General features: G+C 37.9%; 1 protein-coding gene across 2 annotated transcripts in view; it reads left to right on the plus strand.

Moving 5' to 3' along the window:
* The first annotated feature begins 2,418 nt into the window (after nt 1-2,418).
* Nucleotides 2,419-20,005, plus strand: part of Acss3 (acyl-CoA synthetase short chain family member 3) — a 168,342-nt gene continuing 150,755 nt past the window's right edge. The window contains exon 1 of one of the 2 annotated variants that reach the window (XM_063255218.1): nt 2,419-2,725. Coding sequence is in view for 1 of the 2 variants with exons in the window: in XM_063255217.1 (XP_063111287.1) it covers nt 3,032-3,339 (308 nt within the window). In the remaining variant the exon portion in view is untranslated. Of the gene's footprint in view, nt 2,726-2,877; nt 3,340-20,005 lie in introns of those variants that run through there. The other variant, XM_063255217.1, reaches the window with a different exon arrangement.

Consider the following 20,005-nt stretch of genomic DNA (forward strand, 5'->3'; position numbering starts at 1 on the left):
TTAGCCTCAGATTACAGATGTAAAAATTATAGCAAACAAAGTTAGAAAACCTTCCAAGTTTTCACACTTAGTAAATGTCACTATCAGAATGCAACAAGAGACTCAATGGATAATGGGCTTAAATTTTTCAATATGCTTAGTGGCTAATCCAGAGATTTTCAGTGACTTACAGGCCAAAAGGTTACCCTAGGTGCTGACCTATGACACTCTTTGATGCTTGCCTACCTGGCCTGCAGCAAGGCAGTTTTCTGATCCTGATCACTCTTTTTCATTTTGTGCACATTGCATTAAGCCCAACTCCGATTCCTCACTTTTGCTGGACTGTGCATTTGCTCATTGCCCTTCATTTGGCTTTAAAAGGACCTTGTGTTCACAATCCAGTCTGCACAATTACCTACAGAAACATGATGTGTTGATGGGTCTGCAGGAAGTGGTTTCAGTGGACAACATGAGGACCCAACTTTACCTTATACAGCCTTTTCATCAATTCTCTAGTTGTTAAACCCAAGTTTTCATTCTGAACTTTCCTAGGAACTCAGGGCCTTCAAATCCAAAGACAGTCTAGGTTCTAAGGAAGTAATCTGTTTTCCTCTCCACTGGCATTTACATTTGGGTCCTCTCTGTCTTTTAGTCACATACCATAGATCCATCTTCTTTCTGTTTTTTTGTTTTTTTTTTTTTGTCTTTTTCCTTTTTATCGATACCAGGGATTGAACTCACGACTGCCTGCTTGCAAAGGCAGGAGCTTATGCCGCTGAGCTAAATCCTCAGCCCCCTTTCTGTTCTTTCAATTGTTATGTCCATCTTTCTAGCTCTCTTCATCCTTCTTGGCTTATCTAAGTCTGCATCCCTGACTCCTCAGTTGTTTCAGTTGGGTTGCTCAAAGGAAAATGCAATGAATGTTCAAATAATCATATTCTAGTGAAAGTGTAATTCTTTTTCAGATAGGAAGATAATCAACATTGGAGGAAAATACAGTTTCTGGAATCAGATTTCCCTACTTATTCAAGTCATAAAACAGAGAAATTAGCTTTGTGCACTGCTAGAGTGGCAGGGCTGGAGGGGCTGGTCCACTTCAGAAGGGCAGAGCTGAGTATCAGGGCTCACAGATAACTCCAGGGATCCTGGCTTTGAAGCACTAAGGATCAACAAGGTTTCCTTCTGATTGGCTTGTAATAGCTTTGTGACCTGGAGCAATTTAGCCTGTCTCTAAGCTCCATTACAGACAAGGGGATTATAATTCCCACTTCTTAGTTCTCTTTTGAGAAGCACAAGAACTGTCATATTTTGGAAGTGCTGAGCTCAACATGTGCACGTACAAAGGACCACTATCAATCACCCGGTCCTTGTTTTATGTCTCCACCAATAATCCACACCTTACACAATGCCAGTTCACATATTAAATGAAAGATCAAAGTGTATAGCATTGGGATACAGTGGGGGATAATTTGAAATCAGTGAAACCTTCGTGCCAGAGAGGAGCATTAAGCCATGAAGTAGAATGAAGGAGGATCCAAGAAGCCAGCAGTGGCAGTGTGGTAAGAGATCATGTGATAGGAGAACTTTGGGAGAAACAAGTATTTCGTAGTGTCAGGGAAAAGCATACTGCTTTGCTTCTCAGTTGAAAGGGAATAGCTGAAGTGGTATTTACTCCTTTTTTCCCCCTATTTTGCATTGGATTTCTGTCAGTTCTGCTTAGCCATTCTCTACGAATTACTTTCTTTCTGCAGAATTATTTGTTTACAGCTGCTCAGGCTCTGATCCTTTCCAGGGTGGGGCCTTCCACTCCTTCTCACCTCAGATTGGGGAGTGCATATGTTTACACTGAAGGCTGAAAATACTGTTATGCCAAGGCAGAATGTGTTTGGCATAATAGTAAGGCTAAAGATTTCAACCGGATTTCATTAAAGTGTGTAAAGCATCAGAGCTTGTTAAATCCAGATAGTACTTTATACCACCCCTCTCTTTTAATCTTCCCACTTTCCTTTATCTCCCCTCTGGGTTTATTTCATCTTCGCTTGGCTTTTTCTTTTGTTTTGTTTTGGACACCTTATTTAAGATGTAATTCACGTATCACACAACTCAGACCTTTGAAGGTTTCGATACAATGGTGTTCTGTTAGTTCACAGAGCTGTGCAACCATTACCACCCAGAATCAATTTTAGGACACTTTCAACATTCAAAAAGAAGGGCAGATGGAAAAAAAAAAGGGGGTGGTGGTGGAAAAAAGGGGGTGTCACAGAAACCCCAAAGGGGCCAATTAGAAGGGACTAAATGCAGCAGCTCCTAGCTCTTGGGCCTCCAGCTCCTGCAGGGAGTACAGACACCGGAGAACCCCATCCCCACGGGCACCTTCTCAGCGGCCTGTCAATCACCACTCCTGGCGGGCCCCAATCTAAGCCGCAACCTCCTTCCACTCCTCCTACCTCTCAGCTGTTGGGAAATCCTGGAGCAATCGTTGCTCTAGAGCTCTTCGTGTTTTTAGTAGCCTGGAACTGAACTGAGTTTTAAAGAAACGAATGCATAATAACTAAACGTGGTAACTCAGGAGTCCGCAGCAGTGCTCAGGGTTGTGGATTCCGGAATGGGGCAAGAGGCGACGCCGCCTGCCGCCAGCAACAGACCGCGCATTGCTGCTTGTTTGCAAAGTGCGAGCAAGTTGGTGGTTTTGGGCTCGGCCTGGGCGTGCTTGTGTTCCCATAGCTGCATGATCCGCCGTTTGAAGGTGATTTTCCTGATAACGCCTCGGGCTGGGCACGCTGTGGGCCTCGGATCCCGCTACTGACCTGTGCCACCGTCCCACCCCTGCGCCACCCCGGGTCCCCACTCCAGCCTGTGGGTTCCCGGTGGCTCCAGGTCGGTTTTTCCCGGCGACTCTAGTGTGACTTCCAAACTTCTGGGCTCCGGGCACACCTCAGCATTTGCCCCCGCCTCCGGGTGGCTCCCAGCTGCCCAGAGGTCGCCCGGGGGCCGGTGGCCGGGAGCGCGCGAGCTCCGGGGCGCAGGCAGGACGCGCGGGTCCGTCGGCGGGATGAAGCCGTCTTGGCTACAGTGTCGCAAAGTCACCGGCGCCGGGGGGCTCGGGGGGCCCCTGCCTGGGTCCGCCTCGGCCCGCGGAGCCGGCGCGGCGCGCAGGGCTTTGGTGGCCCCGGGCCCTCGGGGAGCTCTTGGGGCCCGTGGTTCCCGGGCATTGTCGTCCGGGGGCGGCGAGTACAAGACCCACTTCGCCGCCTCGGTGGCCGACCCTGAGAGATTCTGGGGCAAAGCCGCTGAGCAGATCAGCTGGTACAAACCCTGGACCAAAACTCTGGAGAACAGACACCCACCGTCCACCAGCTGGTGAGTAGCTCTAGGCCAACTCGGGTGACTAACTTTTTGGGTGCTGAGAACTTGGACATCCTTGGGATCTGGAACCTGGATTTCTGTCAGGAAAGAAAATAGAAATTTGAGATGCTCAAACCTTTCAGTTTGGGTCGAATTTCAATCTCAGAGCCAGCCAGCTGTCTTATCTTTTCAGTTACTTGATAAGTCCTGAATTTGCTATAAACTAGAGTTTTACCAGTATGGCTGGAGATGGCTTGGCACTCTGGGTGTTTGAGGGGGGACTGCTTCCAGGGGCAGTACAGTGGAGCAGAGTGGACACCACCACTGCCCACAGAAGCAGGCAAAGGAACTGGGGAGATAATACTTTGGGGAGGAAGTGTGCAGAGTGAGGAAAATCTTTTATGTTTTGTCTTTTTCGTTTTTGTCGGTACCAGGGATCGAAGTCACGACTGCCTGCTTGCAAGGCAGGCGCTTATGCCGCTAAGCTAAATCCCCAGCCCTGGAAAATCTTAAATGAAATCTTGGCTGAGTAGAGTTTGGAAGAATGGCTTTGTCTTTGAGAAGGGCGAGGGAAGGGGCTAATTGTTGAAGTCCAGGAGATGGAAATGGGGCAAGCCTTGTGGTTGCTTATAACTGTGTTGACTGAAGAAACAGAACAGAGACTAGAGAATTAGGGACTTGTATAAGGTGCTAAGTAGCTAGCACCAGATGGGTAAACTGCTTATCTTTATGAAATTACAGCTTGGAGTGCTCAGAAGGAAGGCAGATATGGGACAGGAGATGTTGGGGTCAAGATAGGAATAGTTTTCTTCCTGAAGTTGCATTTTGAAGCAGTTATAAGCATTGTTCTGTTATTACAACAAGCAGGATACATTGCTGACTGATGGCAAACTTGCTAGGATATGGAGGTGGAGGCACACAGTCCGCAAGAAACCTTGTGGCTTCCCTGTGCCTTGCTCCAAAGGAGGTGGCTGTTGTCTTCTAGCTATTAGGAAAAAAAAAAAATGTCTACAAAAATTTGGCAAAACATTGATCAGTGATAAGGTTTTGGCAAAACATTGATCAGTGATAAGGTCTGGGAAAGACAGGGTCAAATCTGCCTTTGAGGAATTCCCCATGGCCAGACCAAGGATTCAAGCAATCAGGACTTCGATTGGTGGGAGCCTACTCTATGTCCTCATCTGCCTCATCCTTTCTGTGTGTTTGGAAGTTTTTTTACCGAATGTTCACTTTTAAATGTGAGCACTTGGCCCCTCTGTTTCATTTTTTTTCCGTAGTGCTTGATTGATCTTCTTCTCAGCACCTAGATAGCAAGATAGGCACTAAATATGCATCAGTGAGTAAAACATAACCTCTGCTTTCTGGGAGCCATGAAGATTAATAGCATAAACTCAGAGCCAGGTTATTTAGGCTTGAGTTGTGTTTCACAGTTACTGACAGGGTTCAGAGGCAAGTTATTTAACCTCTGTGTGCTTCATTTTTCTTAAATGCAATTTGCTAGTTTAAGCATTAACTGAGCAAAGGACTAAGATCATGTCCTGTAAACAGCAGATCCTTTGAATGTTAGAGGAAAAATAGACAGTTTTGCATTCTCATATCACAATCATTTTAGGGGTCAAAATACTCTCTGTGCTCCTCAGATCAAAACTCAGAGATTATTATCGCTTCAAAGAGTATATATACATATATAGCTTCCTCACTTGGTCCTCCAGGCTAAGTGTACATGTTTCTATCCTTAAACATGTTGCTGTAAATATGTTTTTGTGACCATCTTTACTGTACAGCCATTGGGCTGAAATGTCAGTGAAGAAGGCCCTGGGCGCTGGGTGTGGGAGCTGGCACCTGTAATAACTTGCAGGAGGTTGAGGCAGGAGGATCTCAAGTTTGAAGCTCACATGGGATACCTGGGGAATTCAAGTTCAACCTGGGCTACCTAAGGAAAACCTGGCATAAAACACACATGAACAAACAAACAGGAAGCAACCTCTGGAACATTATAAGTGAGAACAACTTCAGGCTGAACCTAAGGCGGTGGCAGTTACAATAGAGGGGAAAGAGAGATAGGAGCCTTGTGTGTGTGTGTGTGTGTGTGTGTGTGTGTGTGAGTGTGTATGGTGGGGGGAAGTGAATGAAAGTGATCAGTAAAAGCCCAGCGGAATCCAAAGAAAGTGGTAGTCGTAGCATTCCAAAAGTAAACACTGAGGATCTGGAGATTTCCTAATATTTTGATTTTATTTTTTCCTTTTTCTCCGTAAATATAGTTGCTTGTTCAAATGTTCTAAACACCGTGCACATACAATACTGTCTTTAATGAGAATTTTTACAAAGGAGTCTTTGGATTTTAAAAAATTCAATACACTGTAGGTCACCAACTTTTGATAATGCCGCAGTGAATTATTCATCTTTGTGTTCTTGGGATCATGCAGGTTGACATGTTTCATAGTAGCCCAGAAGATCAAAGTGAATAAGTGATAAAACTTAGAGTCTGAATTTTTTTAAGTAGGGTGATTCAATCTTGCCAAGAATTTTGTTGGGCAGAGCAGAGTTGGAAAAGGAAGTGGAGATGGGACGCCAATTTTAAATTACATTTAGTATATAGTTTCAGTTTTAATCTGTTATTGTCAGATAGTCTTGATTGGTTACAAGTTTTTAACAAGATAAAAGTAAGTGCTTTGCCCATTTTTTCCTTACCTGTATACTATTAAAGTCTATGGCAATGAAAACCATGTAGGACTTTAAAACAAGGTAATAGGGCATTAATGGTGGCCACTACCTTCCCTTTTAATGTTTCCTCCCCTTTCACTTTCACAATAGCTATTGTACATTTTGTATCCCACCAACTCCTTTGATTTATTATACTAGGGAGACAATGTGATGTTCATCTAGGTAAGTTCAAACCATTTTGCTCAAGAGCATGATCACAAGTTACATCCATTTACCTACAGGTTTTATTCTGTTTTGTTTGGTTTGATTTTATTATACTTGATAGCATGGGCAACTATTTTGAAGATAACAAGATATATTATGGTAGCCATTGTTGATTTCCTATTATTTTCTTTTGAAATCCTATATCACTTTCACTGTTTTGTTTTAATTGACTTTATTCTGTTTTGTTTGATTTTATTAGGTCTGATGATATGGACAGATTTTTGAAGATAACAAGAGGCATTATGACAGCCATTGTTGATTTTCTAATTTATCTTGTTTTGAAGTCCTGTATCACATTCACTGTTTTCTTTGACTGGCTTTATTCTGTTTTATTTTTGTTTGGTTTTATTTTCTTAAAAATTAAATAAAAAATAAAGTCTATGGCAGAAGTCTCATACGACTTTAAAGAGGCTGGTCAAATAACATACATAGATTTGATGACTTTTGTTGTTCTATGCCTTTGGACTGTGGTTAAGTGGGTGTAGGCACAATTTGGTTTAAGGAAGCTTTGCTTATTATCTTTAAAATTATTATCTTAGGCTCTGAGAAGAAAGATAAAGACATCTATATCTTTCAGCAAAGTAAGACTAATTGTTCTTTATCAGTTGGAGCTGAAATACCTGTAGGCACCTTCTGTGATGCCCTTTTACTCTCAAAGCAAATAGAATCCTCCTTCTTTATTGTAAGTTTACCACTGTTTTAAATGAAAGTAAACTTCCTTCAGAATTCATAAACTTATCCTAAGATAAAGAGTATTGTATATTTGGTTTAACAGTGGCAGGAGCTTTGTAATCTTTTACAGCCTTTGCAGAATAAATATGGAGTAGAAATATTTAGGGGACCCCATTACATTGAATGACTCAATAAAATACATTTCTAGTGTTGCACTGTCTGAGATCTTGGAAAAACAAATTTCAGTTATATGTAGGTGCTTCATACTTGCTGCAAACAGCCACCTTTCCCTGTAGTTTGATAGTAACTTTGTATTGTTGGTACCTGGATTTTTTAGGCGATAAAGTCTGTATTAGACTTCAATGGAGACATGCAATAAAAAGTGAAGCAATGAGCAATCCTAGCATTCTCATTAATTCTGGAACAACAGATTGGATATTTTGGGTTATTTTCTTCTGATGAATTAGGCATTCTGCTGCCTATCTTGAAACTGAAACTGAGCTGCCACATTCTGGAGGATAAGGCTATTCATTTTCCCTTATGTGTTGTGGTTGGCACTCAAGCCATCAATTTATCCTTTGGTTATGGGAACATTGCAATCCAGTTTGAGTTTGTCTTTATTTGAACAATATTTGATGCTAAAATTCTCACAAAGCGCTTGCTTTTAGAGTTTAATTTGTATTTGCAATGATTATAAACTGAGAAGGGACAGAAGAATAAAAATAGTGTAAGGGGATTGAGTTAAGCTTGGTTAACATTTTTGTGGTAGAAATAGTATATATTTTTTTTTAACATGGAAGAGTCCAGTTTCTTACTATGAGGTTAACTTGTTTAATTTCTATCAAGTCTTCAAATACCTCATAAGAGGTGAGGAATATCAGTCATTCACTTCCTGGGTGTACACTGCAGAGAAACAATGAAAGAAATACTGAGGGACTCGCAGAACAGCAAGGAGACACATGCATTAGATAAATGATTACAGAAGCATTTAGAGTTGCAATAAACGCTGGAAATACAATGGATAGTAGGAGTTACAGTATATACAATGCAGTCCTTTTTTAGAAGGATTATGGAAGGGATTTTGAGGGAATTATATTTGAATTAAGATCAAAATGAATAGCGATGAGACTTGTGAGAGGAGCCTTTCAGACAAAGAAAGTAGCACCAGCAAAACCATGCGGTGTGAAGTGTTCCCTAAGTCTTAGAAGGGAAAGAAGGCTTATGTGGCTAAGGCTTAAGAGATGACTGGAAAGTTTTCAAGTGACGAAGGAGAGAGCCACATTGTGAATGAATGAGTCTTAATATTTTAATCATTTTTCCCTGGACGTTACACCTGTCACATAATGAATGACCAAAGCATAAATTTCCTATTTTTTCTCCTGCACTGGAACAATACAGGCTTGAGTTCAACCTTGAGTCTGCCACTTACATTGAGAAACCTTCAGTGATCTCACTTAGGAGATAAACATAATGACACTATGAAGTTTTAAGTATTAAATAGGGTGGAAGTAGCTTACAAATGTCTAAGTAGAAGATATGAGAACATAGAACATGAACGATCTTCCATTTGTGAGTTTGGTGCAAGAGGTTTTGTGGAGGAAATTGGTAGTAGCTGAACTTGATTTTTTGTTTTTTCATTTTTGGTACTGAGGATTGAATTAGGGCCTTTTCACTGAGATAACTCCCTAAACTTTAGTTATTTTTCTATTTTGAGAAAGAGTCTTGTCAAATCTCTAAATTACCCAGGCTGGCTGCAAACTCAGAAGCTTTCTACTCAGTCTCCCAGAGTACTGGGATTGTAGGCATGTGTCACCATGCCTGACTGAACTGGATTCTACAATCAGAATTGAAGGAGAAAGGTGTTTGTATGTCAAGACAAACACAGCAAAAGCAAAAAATTAAGAAAGTGACAAGTGTCTTTGGAAGATAGTTATAGTAGATCAGTTGTAGTGACTTTTCTGAGTTACGGTGTTTGATTTCAGAAGATAGTTACAGGATGGTTTAAAAGACTTGAAGCAGTAGCTGAGGTATTTGCATTGACTTTATCAGCTGATAAAGTCAAGTAACAAACTGAGAGACAGCCTGCAAATAGAATTGGTTTGACCTGGGAGAACTATTTTCATTATTTTTTTGTTTGTTTGTTTTTAAACTAGATGTGTATATTCAAGTATTGGGTTATTTTATCTGAAATCTATATTTTTCTGTAGCAATTCAGCTTTTGGTCTTTTTTTTTTTGGAACACACACTCACAGACACAGACACACACACACACACACACACACACTGTGTCAGTAGTAGGTCTTTAATGTCACCTTTCAGCTAGAAATGAGAAGCTGCTGTCCCCACTTAGTGGCACATGTACTTGTTTGTATCCACTGACATGAGACCACTGTTGCATCATGCTCTGTTGGCTCTGGTCATTAAATATGGTCATCTTGAGCATTTTAATTTGTAGTGCTTACTAAGACAGTAGCGACTCATTGAAGCTTTTTAAAAGAGTACAATAGGAAGAACATAGTATCCCAAACCCTTGCTTGACCTCAGATTTCAAGATTGGAGGGTAATGGGGAACGTGAGAACCTGGAAGTAACAGAGTAAGGTAACTTGAAATACTTTGTTTAATGAATCAGAGTACTAGCAGGAGGAGCGAGAGAGGAGATTAAGGGATCCGAATCAAATTAGACCTAATGACTGCCTGGGAGTGAGGTGTAGAGAAAGGACAAGGTTATTGTAAGAGAAGGATTTGAATCAAATGCCCTAGTGGAGGAATTAATAAGGAAATAAAAGAAAAGGGGTTAAAATCTAGGGGCACTGGCACAGAATTTTAGATTGGAGGGTAAGTTGCAAAGGGATAATGGTTAAAACCTTGTGAGTACTGAGAGGAGGGGAAGGGCAAGGCACCGTAGGCAACATATGCAGCATAGTAAGGGCTGACCTTGAGGGAGAAGTACAGGAAAAATAATCTGGAAGTGCAGGAAACTTGTTCAAAGAAGCACAGGAAGGAAAAGCAAAACATTTCAGTATGATGAAGTACAGATGAGCATCTAGGTAAAAATAGGGAAGTCAGTAGTTGTCAAAGACTCTAGAAATGTTTTGAGGCTGTGGAACATTGAAAGAAATTAGTTGTGACTCAGGGATCCTTGATGACTTTTAATACGATCATGTCAATGGAGAAATGAAGATTAAATCCAGAATAATTTACTGCAGAGGGAGGGTAGACAGAAGAACTGATATGGAAGTACTGGGGTAATATAAAAAGGAGTTTCTTTCCTATCCATCCTTTCTTCTCACCCTTCAGGAGAAACCTGTCTTTAAAAGGAGAAGTGAACAAGTCTTTCATGGAGAAATGAAGAAAATTTTGGTTATCAATTGCTCCATAAGACATGCTGTTCTTGAAAGTTCAAACTGCCTGACCGTCTGGGCATCCACTTTCCCTTCCCTCCTTCCTTCCTTTCTTCTGTCCTTCCTTATTCCCTCTCCTCTTCTCTTCCTCTTTATTTTAGGTACTAGAAGTTCATGGAAAATATGGGATAAAAACACCTAAAAGATGTAATAATAATACAGAGCTACTGTGTTTTATACTCTAAGGATTCTGATGAAATATGTATCTGAACATTGGATTGAGAGTCTGACATGGAAGATAAAGACATGGCTAAGGATAGAGGAAAGAATTAATTTTTGTTGAATGCTCTCTGAGCCATAAACTGTACAAGAGATTTTCTCCTGGATTTCGCTTCCTCTCAGTGCTGCACGGTTAGATACCCCAGTCCGTCCTACACAAGGGGCCTAAAGCCAATTTATATATTAAGCCAGAAAGATACTGTAGAATGCAGAACTGGATTAGTCAAAATGACTCCAGTGATCCAGGCTTTCAGGCCAGAATTTTATCTACAAATGCCTAGGCAGTTGTTCCAGAGGTCCAGGTCCAATTCTTGTCAATTAAACTAGATGTTGGGTGAAGAATTATTTTAAATTAAAGAGGGCAATGCAGATCTGAACTAGACACAGTACATACTTATGAGTTGAATATTTTGCTGTAATTTCTATTTGGGGGACAATTAAAGAACTTGAATAGAGTTTGAAGATTAGGTAGTAGTCATGTGTCAGTAATAGCATCCTGAATTTGATGGCTACATTGTGATTCTCTAGAATAATATCTTAATTTGCAATAATTATGGACTAATTTATCCTGGGATGACTGTACAGCATGTCCATAAGTAGTTCAGAGGTGTGTCTTAGTTACCTTTTACTCGTCACTGGGACAAAATACCTAATGCCCAAAGTTGGTGAAGGAAAGGTTTATTTCTTACATTTTGGAGATTTCAGTCCATACTCAGTTGGCTCCAAGGCAGCATGGCACGGCAGGGCCCCAGTTTATGGCAGCTGCAAACAGCAAGGCAGAAACCAGCAAGAGAGAGAGACGTGTCTTCTTCCAGCCATTACATTGTATGCTGCCTTCACCCCCAGCTGGATGTAACACTGACACCATCAATCCAAGCCTAGACAATAAACCAATCACAAATTCACAAAATGCAAATGCATGAGGCTGGGGGCCACTGACATAAACCATGACAGAAGGTAAATGTTATCTTATTCTTACAGTTTTTATTTGAGTTTGAGATTGCTTCCAAAGAAATTAAGAAAAAAAAATTAAAAATATAGTGTGGATTTTATGTAAGTAGAAAGCGATTTGGTTTCCTTATTTAGCTTTAGTGTTTTGACAATAATACACTTAGACACTTTAAACTGAAAAATTGCTCATTTGCTTTTTTATATATTAATAATTTATGAAATTTTCATTTTTATTTAATCAATGATAGATAATATATAGTTATATGGTATGAATATTTTGAAGTTAATGTAAAATAGTTAAATCTCACAGTTCTTTTTCTGCTGATAACACTTCGTGTCCATTTTCTTAGAGATTTTCAGGAAAGCAATATATTCAGACACTGTATTTTTAAAATTATCTTTAATTTTACTTTGAATGACAGTTTTATCTAACTTTTGCCTTTGGAAAATGTTAAATTACATGAATTTATTCATAACTTTGTATACAATACAGTTATTTTAAATTTTGAAGTGATTACTTTTTATAAGTATAAAAAGTGTTTTAAGAGGGTCCAGGATCAACATGAAAAATCACCTGCTAGAAATAATGCCCCTCAGAATAATCTCATCAAGAAAGACTGATTTTAAAAGATGGGCCTTATTTTGTATTCTGAAGGTCAGCAGCCTGGTGCTGTGCCGTATCTAATTTTCTCAGCCTGTCATGCAGCTGAACCTTCAGGACAGAACAGAGTGAACTACAGGAATGCTGCAATTACATAAGCCAGGATGGATCGCCTGGCAAATGGCACAATCAATGAACAATGGAAATTCTATCAGCTGTGCTGGATCAACTACCAGGTGTTGGGGGAAATCCAGACTCTTTGCACCTCCTGGAAGCCAGCTTACTTTTCCTTTGTTCATGCCATGTATTGTTATTTGAGTGGAAAAATAATCCAGTGGTTGAAGTTTACTTTTTTTTTTTTTTTTAAATTCCACTCTTGTAAGCAATAAGCAGCAACTCCATGAAAGAGATCATTGTATTCCTTTGTGGCGTGATATTTACAAGAGAAAGTGTGGGAGGCTAATAACGTCTTTGCATACATATATCACATATGCAATAACCTTTCCAAATTATAGTTTAAAAAGTGTATGTGAACTCAAATCTTTTGTCTAAATTATGTGGATAGAGCACTTGTTATATCCAAGGTATTAATTATAATTCTTTGGCTTGTATTGTGGTTGAATGAAGAAAGAGACTGCATAAAAAGGTGAGGTTACTGTTTTTATAATGTGTAGGAAAATTAATGTTTAAGACTTTCAAGTTTGAAAGAATCCAGTTTAAAGTATAATAGCTAAATATAGATGTTCTTTAGGATGCTAAATTATAGAAGTGTAGGGTTTAGATAAATAACAGACTTTATAATTTACAAACTTTAATTGCTTTAAGAAGAAAAAAGTAGACAAGGTCTACAGATCTTTGAGTTAGAAGCTAAATCTAGGCAACAAGAATATCTTCTTAGCTTTAATGTTAGGATAAAAACCTTGTCCAAGATGCCCTTTCAACCTGTCTCTCCCCAGTGAATACATAAGCCAAGTAAAAGAACTTTGAGAGGTGAAAAATAATTGAGAAGAGGGGGGGAATAAAAGAGCGACCATTGTTAATCATAGATCTGATATATACATATATTACAAATATATGATATATATGATATACACAATATATACATATATTATATATAATTTAGTAAGCTAAAAATTTTCATCACTGAAGAAACACTTGTTATTGATTACTTGTTAACTAACTTTATACTAATGGATACATAGGCACTCTACTTTTTCTTTAATCTAACTTTACTTCCTCTCCCAAACTTTTTCTAATTTTCTTTGATTTTCAATTGAGAGTTAAGTATTATTTTAAACCACAAATACCTGATGGTGCCTTTCTCCCAAATCTTCCTTCTCAGTCTAAGCCCAAATGAAGTTTGCCTCTGTTAACAATGAGAATTTATCAGCTATCATAATTTTTGTGGGTAGGAGGAAAAAAAGTTAATCTCAGTTTGTGGGTAGAACAAAGTGATTTCTTATTTAAAATCTCGATCCTATGTTTTCAACAATATCTTGTCCCAAATAATTATAAAATGGAGGGATTTCAAAATGCACTGTGATAGACATTTCTTTTCTGTGTGTCTTTTACTGCCATCCCTTCTCTAAAGCACACAGGGGGGTTGGACTTCCTCTAGTAGGCCTGGCTGCATTATTAGCTTTAGCTAATTTAATAAAGAGAATAAGAGGTGTCACTTTGGTGGGAGGCCTTTAGTTGTGAGAACTTCAGTCTATTCTTGTCTGTCTGCCTGGGCCTCCCTGGAAGCAGGGAGAGAAGCAGGGTAGATTGGTGAGTGAAAATGCTTTGAGGGAGGAGCCCAGCTGAATGCACAGCGGAATGGCATGAGCGAGAAATAAGCATTTATTTCTGCAAGGTACTGAGATTTTGCAGTTGTTGTCACATAATATTGTCTATCATTACTGATTGAGGAGGGAATAATGACTTTATAGGTCTGTTTGAATAATTAAGCGTACTAATTTACAAACACAACTAACCTGACTGTGTCTTACTCATGTTAGGAGTCAGGCACAATTCTACATGCATTAATTTACTTAGTGTTTATAACAAACTTGTGAAATAAGATCAATTTTTAGTCTTTTGAATGGAGTACAGCAAATGGGAGTATAGTGCTTTTAAGAAATTTTCCCACACTTACAAAACTAATAAACATGTAGTAGGACCTATATTTGAATGTAGGCACTATGAATTTAGTGTCTGTAGTCCTAAATCATTATGTTGTTTCTGCAATGTCTCAATTTTAAACTCTCTATGTGCTGAAACAGTTCAAAGTACCTTACCTTTTTAAAACAATAGTGGTATACGAACAGCTGAAAAAAACAGATTTACAATTCAGAAGTTGTTGGTAAATATCCATATTAGATATAGAATAATAAGTACACTTTGAAAAAGATAAACTGTGTTTTATTATTTACAACATTCCCAAAGGTGGAGGGAAGGAGGCATTCAATTAGTTGCAACTACTGGGTCTGGAACACTAGAAAGAAATATTTATTCCCTGCTTAAAAATGTTGCATTGGTTTTCTGGTTAAAGGAAAAATCTATAATGGCCACATTATTCATTGCATGCAGTTGGCCTTTAGTGCTATTTTTATGAGAATACAGTGATAAATAGCTTAATTAATTCATCTAATTATGAGGAGCTGAAAAGATTTTCTTTTCTCCAATCTCTCAGTAAAAGAACATACTAACATGGATGGTACTTTGGTGATTATGAAAATTGTTGATTTAATTTTCCTTGTAATGCATGTATATGTGATATTTCCTCCTGTTTTCCCTTCATGGCTCCCCATCTTGATCTTAGTTTCCTGCTGCACTCTCTTAGGAGAGATATACAAGTGGACAGACCGTGATAAATGGCATCTCTTAAGGGTAGGAGAGAAATTGTTCAGGAATCTTATTGTGTGTATCGCTCCTAGTTCCAGTAAGAATCCTCTGTCTGCCTCTGTCTCTGTCTCTGTCTCTGTCTCTGTCTCTGTCTCTGTCTCTCTCTCTCTCTCTCTCTCTGTCTCTCTCCCTCCCTCTCGTGTCTGCCTAATTCATGATGCTAGGCAATCACTCTGCTGTTGAGCTATATCTCCAACCCTCTCAAAATTTTTTGACTCTAACACAAGGGTGAATTGTATTCTTTCTTACTTCTTTGTATTGTTCCATAGATGTTGTCATATTTGGGAGAATAAATGAATGCACAACATTAAATGCTTTCTTTGAAGTGAGCCAAAATAAGACGTGGGTGATTTGGCGAGTCTGTAACAGACTGAGTAGGAAATGCATGTGAATTTCTTCTCTAGCTTGTGACACTGCCAAATTTTTTCTTTCAAGCTGATGCATTATATCTCAATTACAATAATAATAATATTCACAATAATAGCAAAACAGTCACCAGAGGTGCAATAACAGCTGTGCTGATTATTGAGCCCTTGCTCAGAATGGGGCTCTGTGCTCGGCATTTTTGCTCTGAACCCTCACAATGACCTTTGAAATGGGTGCAGTTATAGTGTGCTTTTATAATTATAAACTGAAGCACAGAGAGATAAGTGATTTGAAGTCAAACTGTGTGAACTTAATTTTCAACCTATTTGGTTCACACTGTAGAGCTCAATTTTTGTAGTCAGTTGCAACTACATTTTAACTTCTTCCAGGTTACCATATGACTTTTTAAATGACAGCCTCTAGAAAGACAATAGAATTTAAAAAATTACTCATTGAGCTTAGCTTCCTTTCTCTTAATTTCTCCATTGTTTTTGTGTCTTGCACTTTTCCCTCATTTTGGAGGAATGTAAGTCTTCATTGTTTTTCTAACTTATCTATATTTTCTTTATGAAAAGAAGTAAATCATCAGTGATTCTTTTCTGAGAACACTAATTTTGTTTTCTTTCAAACTATTTTGGCAAAAAGTCACTCCATTTTGTCATTCACTACACACCCACTTCATACGATCATGTCCTATTGATATTTCTTTTACTAGTGATTTAAGGAGTCTCTCCTAGGCAGTAGAAGAGCAGACATCACATCTAAACCGCATTTGCTATCTCTACACTATGCACAGGGCATTGTGTTTATCACCTGAACTGATTTTAAAACCTTATCATACATGTATTCATCTTCTTACTCAGACTCATAAACTTGATTTCCTATGAATTTGATAATACCTGAATTACCATCGAATCAGAGCGCCAAATGATCTAAGTCCTCTCTCTTTTGAGATAGAGTTTGTAAGTTCTTTTGTCTTCGTTTCCTTGCTTAATAAAAGAATAATCACAACTGATATACACTATCTAGTTATTACTCTATGAAAATATGGGTAATAAAATCTGTTTTGTTTTGTAGTTGACTCTGCCCTGAATTGCCTTTGACTGTTGAAGTGTGAATAGCTAGAACACACAGCTTCCATTCTGGTGGGTAGTGGCCATTTTCTAAGTGATAAATTCTTTAATAAATAACCAACTGATTTTAATGTTATTTCTCCGGAGAGCCTTTCATTTTTAGGTGAAATGCTCATAAGCAGGAAGGTGAAGAAAAGAGAAATAGCAAAAGAAGAAAAGAGAAATAGCAAAAAATAAAGGGAAATAAAGGGCTTGGTTAGTGCCAGCTAGATAATCAACTCTTGGATAATTAAGTGGGCTTCACTGTATTCTGGTTTCAAATTATGGATGTGGTAATGGAAGGCGTTCTGCTTATGAATGTAGCGTGTGGACACAGGGAAGTAGCAAAGGTGTAGTGACATTGTCCTCTGTTAGTTTGCAGGATATAGGTAGGAAAAGAAAGAATAATTCAGATTTTATCTAATTATTTTGCTTAATGCTTTAATTGCATCCAGTGTTTAGCTACACTTATCTTTGACAGTGTGTCTATGATTTTTGTGTCTGTGTAAGGTTATTTTGGTAAGAAGTAGGAGTGAGCTGTGATATGTTTTAATTGAGAAGTTTTGTAAGTACAGGGCCTAGATTTTAAGAGTTTGGTTTGAATTTGTTCGTATTGGCACTTCTATGTTCATAAATAATTCTAATATTTAAGCTCTTGCCACTTTTCAACTGTATTAGTAGGACAATTCTAAATTTTAATGAAATAAGGAAAGTAAAAAAAAGTAATTTACCATGTTAAAACATTTAATCTATAATGTTAGTATTCTCTGTGTATGTTTGATATAGTTCCATTCAGTCTTTATTTTTAATTTTTATTTTAAAATACTTATAGACTCACAAAAAGTTGCAAAATTAATACATACATGTCTCTTTATACCCATTCCCAGCTTCCATGTATGCTGACATTTTATGAAACTATTGTATACATTCTATTTTATCAAAACCAAAATTGATACTGGGGTGATGCAATTAATTCAATTTTATAGACCTTATTCAGATTCACCTGTTTTTATTTGTGTTCATTTTTTATATGTTATGCCTCTTAAAAATTTATTATTATTACTATTTAAAAATATTTTATTTAACAAGAAAAAAGTAAAACAGAAAAAAGGTAGAAATAATACAGAATTTCAAAAAGGATAAATACTAAGAAATCACTAGTTGATAAATTGCATACTGTGCATACTGTCATCTTAGAAACAGTTGTTCAAGCTACTAAGTTAAAGCATACAAAATGGACATTAAAAGTGAGACTGCAAACAGTTCTGCTCAATGATCCAACAAAACTTAATAATATGGTTATCTACATTACACACTTAAACAAACATGCAGGTTATCTTTTAGAGAACTTTCTTTTACTCTCTTTTTTACAATAGCAATTACACATTTTGGGTTTTATTATTCTACAGTTCTTATTACTTTTTACTTAAAGACACAATGTGATATTTATAAATATGATTCTTATTTATTTCATTTATGAGGATAGTCTCAGGTTGCCTCCATTTACCTATGAAGGCCTCAAGATCCTCCCTTTTATAGCTGAGTAATACTCCATTGTATAAAATTGAGATAGGACCTTACTACATAGTTCAGGCTAGTTTTGAACTCACTGGCCTCTAACTCACAGGGATCCTCCTCTGCCTTGGCCTCCCAAGTGCTGGGATTACAGACATGAGCCACCACACCTGGTTGTTTTTAAAATGTAGAATTTATGTCTATTTGCCATTCTATTTGACTCTTTATAGGCCCCCCCTTTTTTTTTAGTTACAGAAAACTGGAGTTACACTAGTCATATTGTTTGATAGCTTATTTTACCACCTGTAATAAATTGTGAAATTTTTCATCCTGCTCCATGATTTTTTATATGTATGGAGCATTTTAACAAATTAGATGAGAATAAAATTGTCACACTATTCCTATATATTTTCATTGCGATTGTTCCTCTTTATTGGCTATAGTAGACATATATTTCATCTATGAACATGGTCTTCTACAGCTTTATCTATTTCTCTCTCTCTCTTCTCTCTCTCTCTCTCTCTCTCTCTCTCTCTCTCTCTCTCTCTCTCTGGTGTGTGTATGTGTTTCAGATTAATTTTTAGATTCTGAGTCAAAATGTAATTATGTACTCTTTGATGTATATTATCAAATTGTTTCCAAGTTTAATAAACATTGTGGGTGAATTTTTGTAGTCTTATTTATGATATATTTAAAGATTGATGAACAATAACTTGGACTGCTCTCAACCCACTTTGTGAAATCACATTCCGTCACATTTGCCCAGATGTTTTAATTGTAAGCAGCAGAATCTTGCAGTCACGACTGATGCTTCCTGTTGCTCCTCTCCCAATTCCACAGTCTTCAAGCATAAGACTCAATGGAAAGAAGTTCTTAGATACTCAAAAGCGATTATATTTCTCCTCTTTAACAAGACCTTGTATTCAGCATCTTTCTGAGGAATCTGTAAGTATTGAGTGAAATGAGCTCAGGAATATGGTGTCTACTTTCTGGCAGCTTGCATGTAGGGAGAGTTTCATTGGAACACTGCAGCCTGTCATTCTGCAAGAATTACACCCTTATCAAGGAAAAAATGGAGAGCTAAGCTGAAGCTATAATATGAAAATAGGAAAACACGTACAGTTCTAAAGTTCTCAGGTTTGTAAAATGTGTTTTAATCTTTATTACTTCTCTTTTTTCCTTCAATTTCTCTTCTCTAGAATATAACACCACTGTGCTCCTCCTCTGGGTGTGTGTGTGTGTGCTGCTTTTCTTCCTTTATATGCCTCTTTCTCTCCTCTCTCTTCTCTCTATGATTTCATTTCATTGTTGTTACCATCAGGATTAAAGGTCTTCTGCCTCCTCCGATGAGGACTATCTGGTATTAGAGAGCACACCTTTCCTTCTGCCAACTCCTGGTTGTCTGGCTAATCCTAAAAATGTTTAGGGGTCTCTTCTTGGAGAGCCTGGAGACATCCTGGATTGTTGGCTGTGTTTCCTAGGAACTTAATGTGGTTTGGAGTTTAGCTCCTTTTGAGTTTCTTGTGACTTACTTTGAGTTGTTTGATTAAACACCTTTGTTACTAGGAGTGTCCTAAATGTTAGGATGAAGAGGCTGACTGATAAAGTTTGTTTTTTTCTTTAAGAAAAGTAGTTTACATATATGCTTGCTTAGCATTATATTTGATTTTAAAAAACTTACACTTGACATAAAAATTTGTTAAGATCTCATCTTTTAATATTAAGTCGATTAATTATAATTCTATTTTTTCTTCTTTTCATTTCTAACTAAATGCTATTTCCTTTTACTTCAGCTCTCTGTTTTTCCTATAGAATACAAATTTCCTCTAGAATACAAATAAAGCAAGACAATATGGTGTTCTCACCTTCTTCTTTGAATTTATTGTCATGACTCACAAACTGGGAATGCTTACGATCATCCATTCATGCCTTTTCTTTTCATTGACAGTGGATTCAGTTCAGATAACACGTATTGATTTCCTGAAAGCCTTTCTATTCTTTTTTCTCCCTGTTGGCTGCATTTCTCTTC

The sequence above is a fragment of the Cavia porcellus genome, unplaced genomic scaffold (assembly GCF_034190915.1).
Source record: "Cavia porcellus strain 051 isolate PalLab524CR breed Dunkin Hartley unplaced genomic scaffold, mCavPor4.1 scaffold_8, whole genome shotgun sequence".
Classification (NCBI taxonomy): Eukaryota; Metazoa; Chordata; class Mammalia; order Rodentia; family Caviidae; genus Cavia; species Cavia porcellus.